The sequence below is a fragment of the Polyodon spathula genome, chromosome 25 (assembly GCF_017654505.1).
Source record: "Polyodon spathula isolate WHYD16114869_AA chromosome 25, ASM1765450v1, whole genome shotgun sequence".
NCBI lineage: Eukaryota > Metazoa > Chordata > Actinopteri > Acipenseriformes > Polyodontidae > Polyodon > Polyodon spathula.
The window spans coordinates 22375306-22386399 of NC_054558.1; the positions used below are offsets into that span (position 1 = coordinate 22375306).

An 11094-nucleotide genomic window follows, 5' to 3' on the forward strand; every position below is an offset into this window, starting at 1 on the left:
TCTTCGATGTCCGTGTGACTACAACACTGCCACCTGCTGGTTCGTCTAGGCGTTGCACGTGTCCTGAGTTGCACTTGGTTTGATGGCTGCCCTTGTTGAGAGATCAGATGCTTTGTATGAAGTTAGCGTGCTGGCAGGCGGCAACAGCAGGGTGCATCTTTACTGATCCCATTCCCTCATTCTGCAGATACATCAGCTGCCATGCAAATACAGACAGGCTACGTGTAGGCTTCTCTGTTTCTATCTAAATCAATGTACAGTGTGAAATAGATTTTATATATATATATCTATATATAGATATATATATATATATATTTATGTTACTGTATAATAAAGCTTGAATTCTTCAGCGAATGGAAGCTGTATAGAATTGAATGTGTGCATGTTAGGTTTCTAAAGGTATATTGTCATGCGCATGATTTAATTAACAAGGAATAAAAACAACCAACCCAGAGTTTAAAAAAAATATTCATATTTGGCATTAATCTTACTTTAAAGTAATGTTCAGACAGGGACCCGGAGGAAACAGTGGACTGTTCTTCAGAAGGTAAAGGAGACAAGCCAACACAAACACACTGCTGCAAAGAACAATTTAATAGAGCACTCACAAGCAACACTTTCAGTGGTATAGGCAAGGCAGGCTGGTGAAACTGGCAGTTTATAATTTCATTTTTTTTGTTTGTTAGAAATGTAAAAATATTAAAACATTTCCTTTATCTTTTCAGATACTAAACTGGAAGTACAAAATAAAAACATTTGAAAAGTCCATTTTAATCCAAGAATGTCAGAATCAGACATGTGATCTGATCCCGTGTGTCGCTAGGGAGAGGGCTGCATCCTACAAACTGAAATCCCAGTACTCTGCCAAACCAGGTCATCACACTGACCAGCAATACTACAGGACATGTAAACACAACATTACAAAATATACTTCAATACAATGAAACACATTTAAACACAGAAGCACCATTCTAGTTTGCAATGTGCACTAGATTATTACCCGGCACAGGGTAAGACTCACAAGCAGTACATACTGAACACACACAACACATGTAACATGAACATAATCAGTTTATGTTTAAGGCACTTTAAGGTGATCTGTATCTAAATGGATTATAACGATCAGTCGATACTTAACTTAATGTTATATATAGAGGTGTGTGTGTGTATAGATAGAGAATATATGTATACATATAAATAAAAAATACACACATATTTGAACAGCAATACAGGCCATCTGTTAAAATATATTGTTAAAGATATTTAAAAAGTTCTAATTTAAAACCTGTTATTTTGAGTGGCTCAAATCCGCAGTCGGGCAGAATGATGGGTGCAGAGCCACAAGTTAATGGAAGCGCAGCTATAGGTCTGAAGTCTAACCAAGTGCCAGCACTGCATTGGGTTCCCTTAAATCAAGCTTATCTCGTCTCTATAACACTGTTTACTGATGCCCTGCGCCCCTGAGACTGTGGAAGCTGGAAAAAAGAGAAGCCTGTTTCCGAATACTGTTACGATAACGACAATCAAGTTTGTGGTTTGGAGTTGCATTTGCTGTCTGCATAGCCTAAAGCTAGTCTAACTCACAGCTTGTCCTACTGTACAGCTTCTCTCATATGAAACGTTTCTGTGCACCCCAAGCTTTTGAGACTGTAACAGTTAGTAGTTAATAAGTAACAGACAGAGAGGGAACTCTTTAAATCATAATGTCTCAAAGATAGCTTAAAAAATAATAATCCTGATAAAACACACACAACACGTCCAGACCCTAAGCGCTGCAAGATGCATTCGTTAGAAATCTGTAACAAGAGAGCAGCCCTTGTAAATCGCTACGTCTTGTGCAACACCACGGGCAAAATAAATAGCGGGCGAGTGCTAATTTCTGTTCTGACGTCAGTTACACAAAATCTGTGAAACCCCCCGGAAAGAAACAGGTCCCTGTGAGTGGAGATCCCTGGCCAGCAGCCTCAGTTTCAGGGTCTCATTGACAGGGGCAGGAGAGGGTGGGGGGTACAGCCTACGAAAGGGCTGGGCACTCTCCTGCCTCGTTCAGCAGCATCCCGGGCTCCTTCAGAAACACCACCAGGACTGTGATGTTGTCGCTGGAGCCGTTGCTCTTGGCCTGGGAGACAAGCCTCTCTGCCACCCTGCTACCATCCCCCAGGCTCTCCCGCAGGTGCTCCAGGACCATCCCCGCTGCCTCCAGGGGCCTCACGGTGTCGAAGAAGCCGTCGCAGGCCAGGAGCAGGTAATCCTCAGAGCCGTGGAGCTGGAAGGAGGCGCCGTCGGCATCGCCCGAGATGTAGGGCTTCTGGTCAATGTCTCCTGGGAAACAAAGGGCTCAGGTTAAGAGATCCGCTCCAATGAAAGCGCGTTGGCGTTAGCCATTACAGACGTTTGGCAGCAAGCCGCCTGTACTCCAGCACTCACCGATTGCTCTGGAGACCGCGATGGTGCCGTTCACTCTCCAGCACCCCATGAATGCAACGCAGCCCCCCAGAGCCTCAATCCGCTCCTTCTCGTCCTGAAGCAAGAAGGCAATTAGAAGAACGATCTGCTGCAGCTTCGTTTGCCCCAAAAGAATTTTAATTGTGCTTCCTAAGTATTTCGGGACACTACTGTAATGTTAGGAAATGGGGTACCCCCACCCCCAGCCCCGTTTCATTGTTTTATCTCATTGTTTTGATAACCACAAATCTATAAAACAAACAATCTGCTAGCAATCATATGACATGAGTCGTTAAAAGCACCGCTAACCAAGCTTTTCAAATCTATTTTCTTGCCTCCTTTTTAGCATCGGTAATATTATCACTGGGTCCAACTTTGGAATATGCAGATATCTCAAAGTTTAGAAGCTGTTACTACTTCCTGGTACCTTTGTGTATCCTAATTAACTAAAAGAAACACACCACTCTCAGCACAGTAATGGACCATTAAGCCTTTAAGAGCATGCATAGCGATTACTGCTGTGACACTACAGCGTTTCCATTGATCTATGCCCTCGACACACACACACACTGATGGTCTGAGCGGGAGGGCTGGGGAAGGGTTCCCTACCTCACGCTCTGGCTTGTGAGGCTCCATCAGGGAAACGACCTGCCCCTGTCTCACCAGCATGACCTGAGAGTCTCCAAGCCAGGCGATGTGCAGCCAATCCCCGCTGAGCAGAGCAGCCACGCCCGTACTGCCACTGCGCAGCCGCTGAAACACAGAACACAGCACAGCCTTAGTGTTGTGAATAGAGGCCAATGTTACCCACCCTCCCCCCCCTCAAAGTTTTCCAAAATGCAACACTTGTTGTAAGCCAGTGTGAATGCTACAGCGATCACCCTGTAAGAGATCAGGAAGAGCACATGTTGCTATGATGCCAGCACCTCTCTCTTTGCTTTCTGCAGAAACATGTCGTCTGTCTGCCTGAAGGACTTCTTCAGGGCCTCTCCGGGGCTGCTCAGGAGCTCCCCCTGCTGGACAAGGTTGATATGGAGGTGTGTCGCTGCGTACACCGCTGCTTCCACGCCTCCGTGACCGTCAAACACAGCGAAGTACCCTCGCTCCGTCTGGTCCTGAGGGGAGAGGGGACAGGTACGCTCTCACACTGCTCAAATACTGCATGCACGCGGTCAGGGCAAGAACTGGACTGGGGGAAACTGCGGAGGGGGTCTGTGACCACAACAGTTATAAATTCATATTAAAAAAAATATATAAATTAATTTAGCTCAAAACAGAGTCTGGATTTTAACTCCCAAAATATGTACAGAAACAAAGTGAATATGCCAATGAAATGAACTACAAACAGAGCCAGCAAGAGGTGAGGTTTGAGGCACTAACACACACAGGTGAAGCTGTGGAAAATACATATGACTGTGTTCAGAAGAGCAAAAGGGCTCCTGTTAAAAAAACAAAGAGCTACTTTAGGCAGAATTGTGAGGTTTGATGAAATAGTTCACATACAGATCACAGCACACAGCGCCTGATGAATACACACTCTTCCAGGATATTACATAGCTACTGTGCTTCCACTTTCTAATGCTGCAGTCAGGAGCCACACTTGAGACGGTTTGTGTTAATGCATTAGAATGAGAATGCATGTGCTAGTGGAACGGCATTATGGGGTAGGGGCAGCACCTAACTGGGATCAGTGTATTCAGGAAGGGAAAAATCTCAAACAAACAAACCACTGCGGAGCCAGGTCCTTCATCGCGCAGCGCACTGGGGCAGGCTTGGCTAGGTACCTCTAATCCACAGAGCTGGTTGAACTCTGCAATGGCGACGTGCCGGTCCTCCATTTTCCGGCGCGTGTTTCTGATGGCGTGGGCCGAGGTCTGCAAGAAGCGCCGTGCTCCAGGCTGCAGGGGGGGCGGCTCCTCCAGCCAGGTACAGCACAGCTCCAGCAGCCTGTTGAAGAAGAACCGCTGCAGGGGATCGGACTCCAGCACTGGAAAGCAATGCAGGTACATCCACTGAGTGCAATTCAGGGTCCTGAGCAGCCTGCAAGCTCCTGAAATATCCCTTGTTGTGCATCGCTTTAATGAAGTCTACATGATAGGTTGGGTTCTCAAAAGACTGCCGTTGTTAAAGACTGCCGCTGTTAATGACTGCGTTTGTTGTTATTTGGTGCTTTGTAAAAGCTTATATAATTGCAAAATTGCAAGCCTAGAGTGCCTTCATTCAATCATCTGTTTGCTTTTATAAATTCTGCAATAGCAGGTTTAAACAGCAGGTGGCAGCAGACGAGCGGGAGCAGAATGTTCCATTGTGCAGACTGAGGAATGCTGCTTTGAATAACTAATGACACCTTTTAATAGTGTTACACAGCTTCACACAGCGTCTCAATGTACAGGCTTTGAATACCAAATAGGTTTCTGTTCTTCAAATGAAATACAGAACTGAGAATGAAGAGAGGTCCTCACATTGGTTTTTTATTTACGAATCAGTAAATGTCACAATGTAAAGCAAAAGTAACAAAAAAACAACAGTACAGTATCACAGTTGGTTTCAAACAGCATGCTAGTAACCTACATCCCAGCCACTGCCAAAAACAAGACAGGAAGCGGACAAGTGCACCACACCCAGAGCTAAATACAGCTGGGGATGACACAAGTGAAGATTATAACCCTGAAAAAGCTTTGCAAAGCTCAAGATAATTGCTGTACTTATTAGTCACTAGCGTGAGAAGATGGTTGTCGTGCTGCATTTCCACCAGGCAGGCGTGCTGTGGCTCCAATGCAGGCACTTAAAGACGCAGAGATGACACATCCTGAAAGCTGACTGGCCTGTGCAAGAACATCACAACAACTGATGACTGATTTAGGTGTGGACGTCAAAACCTGAAATGCTCATTTCTCAGAACTAGGTTTTTGTCGGTTATGACGTCCTTGCTCCGAGCCAAGCGAAATAAAAAAAGAAGAGAGAAGAGCGGACAGGGTGCACAGTGTTGGGCACCACATGGTGCACAGTGTTGGGCACCACATGGTGCAGAGCTGTGCAGCCAATCTTACCAGACAACACATTCTGCACTAAAATCTTGAGCTGGACAAGACAAGCACTTCCCAAGCCTTCCTCAAAGCACATTACTGGCTGCTCTGCACAATCTGAAACGGGGAACACAGCGTTTTTTTGTTCCGTCATGGAAAAGGGTCTGGGTGAGGTGGAGTCTGAGCTGAAGGGCTAACTATGTTAATTCCCTGAAGCTGTGCCAGTTGTGTGCCCTGTATATATAAACACATGGGCTGCCTGTGCTGGTGCAGAATCTGTGTGGGAAGAGACTGTGCAGCGTTGGCATTACCAGCCAGTCTTGTAACAACCACTGCCTGCGCCATCTCTCTGCAGACTCCAATGCTGTGGGTTTCCAATGTACTTGTTAATCAGCACGTCAGATTGGTGGCATTGCAGCTCCAGCCCTCTGGGAAGCTGTTTTATTACCTGAGCAGAGCCCCAGGGGTTTGAGATTGGATTCTGGTCTGAATTGAGGAGGTAGCTCTGATGAGAACAAATGTTCCCGGCAGCGCCCCGCAATGCAGAAGTGTTAAAGCAGGGACTTACAGACAGCCTCCTCCTCCTCCTCGTCCTGCTTCTTGTGAAAAGCGGAGAGGTCGGACTGCAGGATCTCGCTCACAGCAGCTCTGGTCAGGGCCACGCTGAGGAGCTGGGGAGCATTTCTGGAAAAGAAAGGGAGAAAACAACATTTCTCACACACCAGTGCCTATTGCTTCCACATCACGATTACCGTCCGCAAACTGAAATTCTCACGCCCAGAGGCTTCCATACAGGTAGGTATATAAAAAAAATACATGACAAATCTTGAGGTGTTTAATACATTTGTACACTACGGAATATTGAAAACTTGCTTTAGAGATTGAGGAGTTGTCAATGCACAGGAAAGCACATGGAAACGAGAGCACTTTCCTCCCCAAGGCATGGCTTTCATTACTTCCTGGTTCAAGCAGCCCTTTCATGTTAAACAGGAAGACAGATGGCAGCCAGAGGAAACCAAGGCCAAATGTGAAGCAGCTCCCACTGGGACTGGACATGGCTGGGAGAAGGCATTACAAGAGCTGACCCTTTAGAGTATTCTTCATCATCAGCATTAAGTTCATTCAATCTCAGCTGCCCAGTTTGCTCTATCGTAGCTTAGTTTCTTGCAAGGATAAGTGGACCTTCCAAAGGCTAATAATACACTGGCTACAAACTCAATTTACATTTCATTCTCTGTTCACCCAGAATGCAATAAATACAGAAACATTCTAGAATGTAGAAAGAGCACAGGTCTTTCTTATATTTATTTTCACTTTAAAAAAAAACATTGCATTAGTGGCGACAGCCAAGAGAAATCAAAGACGAGTGACGTTTTTATTTTTCTCCCCTGAAACGGTAGAACACCTGCAAGGTACAGCGGAGCTGCAGCTAGGCAGAGTCATGCTCCCACTAGTGGTTCTTATTTGTCTGCTCTAAAGACGTGCCTCTGCCTTCTAACCCAGGGTGCAGAATAAGATTGCACCAATCTGTTTAACGATAGGGGCTCCCGCTGCATGCCTTCCGCTCAGACTGAAGCCGGAGGTGACTGCATTCCTCCCACTCCTCGCTGGGGTTCAGAGTGGCTCTCCTCTCCCACCGAGAGGGTGGAGCACCTGACTGCCATAAACTAAGCAGTGAAAACAAGGAGCTCCACCCAACAATGCACTCAAAGAACCCAGTCTAATTACGGGGGTGGAACACAATAGGAAAGTGGACAGATGGCCAGAGGTCCCCTTTAAAAGGCTGAAATACTAAAGCAAGGTTTGTTTGTTTGTTTGGTTTTTAAGTGAAAGAAATATCGAAGCAATGTGGCCTTTAAAAACATGGGTTTACTGTAGCACATTTTAACATGTTTCCACAAGATCACGATTTCACTGCATTCTACACACGCACCCAAAGCTCTTTTTAGTCGTGGTTTGACCCATAAGTCAAGTTTTTCTGTCTGCTCACACAGCCTGCCGCAGCCTGGTTTTTAAAAACGGTTCTAGGCAGATCTTGGGTTACTTAGTCACAGTCTAGGATAGTTTCAGGAATATCACGCTTTGAGAAAAACATTCTGTTAATATCTCCCGAGCTTTATGAGCAGGGGCCCCCAACATCTCCTTATCTGAAGAAGTCCACAGTGTAGGAATGTAATTCCTGCACCCCCCTCTTTCCTTGTCCTGCACATCTCCCAGCTCTGCTAAGTGGCTCTGTCTCATTTCACACAGACTGGGCTCCAATCTCACGGCCGGTCACGCCCTGTCAGTCTGTGCACTGATTAACACTCTCACCACTGTTCAGCTCCTCCACTGCAACCTGGTTATTTACAAACACGTTCCTCATTTACTGTTCTGTTTGTTTAATGCCTGTCCTTCTCATTTTCAGTTGTTTGCAGGGAGTACCCAGCAGCCAAAGATGAAGTCATGCATGAGCTCCCATTGGCATAATCCTGCTGGTTTAGAGGCTGGGAGAGGAAATGGTTTGGAAAGCAGGAAGGCAGAGAACAATGGCCAAAAAGGAAGTGACTGCAGCATTACGTTATTTTGAATGACCACGTTCCCCCATGCTTTCCCCATGGTTACACTGTGCATTATCACAGGTTAGCCTGGCTTGCCATGCTTTTTTATATGCTTTCCCATACCTCTCTGTGCTTCACCATGCTTACCCATGCTTTTTATTATTATGCTTTTACTATGCGACAAGTATTAAAAATATTTCCTTAAAACACTTCAGAGGAGAGCTACCTAAAATTCATTTTTTAAACTGTAGCACAGTTCCCGATTGCTGCTTGAGATAACAAGGGCTATCACTAATCAGTGTCAGCTCCCAGCTGCTCAGCTATTTGAGGAATGCAGAGCTCATGAAAGGCAGTGTTCTGCACCACAAGCCTGGAGCACCAGGTGGGCAGAGGGGCAGAGACTCGGTACTGTAAACACACAGTCCAACACTGCTGTTACTGTAGCACCAAGAAGACAGCTCTACTGAGACCCAACACTGCCTGCCTGGGTGCTGCACAATGAGGAACGCTCTACTGAGACCCAACACTGCCTGCCTGGGTGCTGCACAATGAGGACCTCTCTACTGAGACCCAACACTGCCTGCCTGGGTGCTGCACAATGAGGAACGCTCTACTGAGACCCAACACTGCCTGCCTGGGTGCTGCACAATGAGGAACGCTCTACTGAGACCCAACACTGCCTGCCTGGGTGCTGCACAATGAGGAACGCTCTACTGAGACCCAACACTGCCTGCCTGGGTGCTGCACAATGGGGAATGGTAACACACAGTGGAATGGAAACATCAGAAGTGGGCTTTAAGAGATTCACTTTATCAGGTAAATCAATGTGTGCTAGTGCCTCAGTGTAAAGAATATTAAAGTGACTTTTCTACAGGGAGTGTGTGTTCAAGACTGACAGACAGATGGAGAAAGCTGTTAATCCTCACGGTTTGATTTGGACAGACACAGTGGTTTGCCCAGCCCAGCCTCCTCCAGTCCTGTGAGTGTGTGCAGGGTTGCAATGTGCAGTTTAACTCGGCTTCAAATGAAAGCAGTTTAACAATCAGAACAATTATTGTGTCTTTAAAATATCAATTCCAATTCCTTCGAAGGGAATTGATTTTAAAAAGCAAGTGGAAATGGAGTTTACCCCAGCCCCGTGTTTGTGCGTACCTGTCCTGCAGTAACCTCAGCCCCAGCTCCAGGCTCTCCCCCTGCACCTCCTCCCGGCTCACAGCGCTACTAAGCGGCCTCACGGGCAGGGGGTCCTCGGGGCCCAGCGGGGTCGGGAACTCCTTGATAAACGAGTCCAGGAAGCGCCGCGCTTCCTCTGCTTCGGATTCCATGGCGCTGCCTTCACTCGCACTTACTGCGGGCACCGCTGCGTCATGCTGGTCTTCAGCCGGGGGTCTGAAAACTGGGTCCAGGGAAAAAAACAATAACACACCCAATACTCTGCCTTGAGACGCCGCACTCGACAGTACTGCCCTTTAAAAAGTGAAACAGCCGCTGAACTGTACAGCCTGGCTGCTCGTCTGGTTACCTGCAGTACCCAACTGCTCAATCTTTATGCAATTTATTTTTGAAGTTTAAGTACGGAACGAGTGGATGATTTTTTAACAGCATTCTTCAACGTGCGATTTTGCAGTAGTGTTATTTACAGCACATCTTGTTATGGGTTATCACAGTTCGTTCGTTGCTGTTGTTGTGTGTACAGTGCACGGCACTGACACAGCACTCCGCCACTGTGCAGTAATATCACGATCGCTTCATCGGACTGACACTGTGACACATTACATTGGACAGGTCTAACAAGCTCGAAGAATGCACCAGACAAGAGTTACTTTAAAACAAAACTAAAAAACTAGCAAAGTAAAACATTATAATTATAACACGCACTCCGAGCTCGGTAACCGCTGGAGACAGCGCAGCCTGGAAAGTGACAGCGAAGTGAAGTGACCGCGACACGCAGCGATACGACAGCACAGCCAGGCTACACTTTCTGTAACAACCCGGCGCGATGCCACTCGGCTATGGCCGGTGCAGTCCTGATGACACAAAGCCTACTTACAGTTCCGACTGCAGGCCCGACTTCATACAGATGGCTTCTCCCGTCCGTACAAGTCAAAAAGCACCCAGGGGCTGCTCTAGCAACTGACTGTGCACAGCTTACACGGAGCACGGCTTATTACTGAAAACATACCGTGCACAAAAGAATCAAGTTCCTCCTTTCTAAATGCCTTCCTCTGCAAAACGCGCTGGCTTATCCAGAGGCGCCGGGGAACCTGAGCACCCTAAAGACACACGATCCCGTGTTTGGTTTCGATCTCACGCCCTCGCAGCCCCTATCTCCGCACACAGGACACCCCACCAGCATACTGTGTGTGTGGATTACTGACCTGCGCTATTCAAGCAGGCTACAGCAAAGCACGTAAACTCCACTACGCATGCTCGCTGCAGCAAGAGGAATTCCAAACCCAGGTTAGTTTCTGCTGCCCTCTGCTGGAAGCAAACAATTGTGCACCAAGACAAAATGACAGATACTGTATCAGTGGAGAGACCGGCGCTGCTTCTCACAATCCGTGATGCAAGCCTGCCCTGTGTAAGTTAAGAGCTGTTGAGTTGTAAATCTTGACAAGCATCCGGGAGTTACTAACAGTGCATACCAAATCCTTTATTTATTTATTTTTTAACAAATGTGACACCCCTTCCTGTTGTGAGCTTGTTAGTTTGACTCACTTGGCTTGCCAACTAGCCCCGTAATTCCGAGACACTAAGACAGGTCAGGTAATTGATTTCATTGCACGTGTAAAGTGAGAGTGAATTTCATGAGCTGTCGCTAAAGGAATTGAATTGTTTTGCTGAGAAGTTACTAAAAGCGCACACCTGTCCGGGGCGGGGATAGCATCGCTTCCATCAATCACACCGGTACAGCTCGCTGATTTGCTGTATTTGTCTGATTGGGGCAGGACAGTGTAATGCAGGAAGAAGTATTAAATAAATAGAAACTTCACCGAGAGGTTAAATGACAGAGCGCGGGGCTGTGCACAACTCTCTACAGCGGCAGAATCGCACTATTTTAATAGACACTGTTTGCCATTCAC

The 11094-nt window shown here is 46.7% G+C and overlaps 1 protein-coding gene across 2 annotated transcripts; it reads right to left on the reverse strand.

Moving 5' to 3' along the window:
- Positions 1-576: 576 nt before the first annotated feature.
- On the reverse strand, positions 577-10407 carry LOC121300129 (protein phosphatase 1F-like). 2 transcript variants are annotated; one of them, XM_041228551.1, is made up of 8 exons: positions 10194-10407; positions 9164-9407; positions 6040-6155; positions 4230-4432; positions 3372-3560; positions 3055-3198; positions 2428-2521; positions 577-2322 (listed from the first exon to the last, which is right to left on the reverse strand). In XM_041228551.1, the coding sequence occupies exons 2-8, from the start codon at positions 9334-9336 to the stop codon at positions 2015-2017; spliced, it is 1227 nt and encodes a 408-aa protein (XP_041084485.1). In that variant the 5' UTR covers positions 9337-9407; positions 10194-10407; the 3' UTR covers positions 577-2014. The 2 variants fall into 2 exon arrangements, with proteins under 2 accessions (XP_041084485.1, XP_041084484.1); XM_041228550.1 differs by having other exon boundaries at positions 10062-10407.
- Positions 10408-11094: the final 687 nt, after the last annotated feature.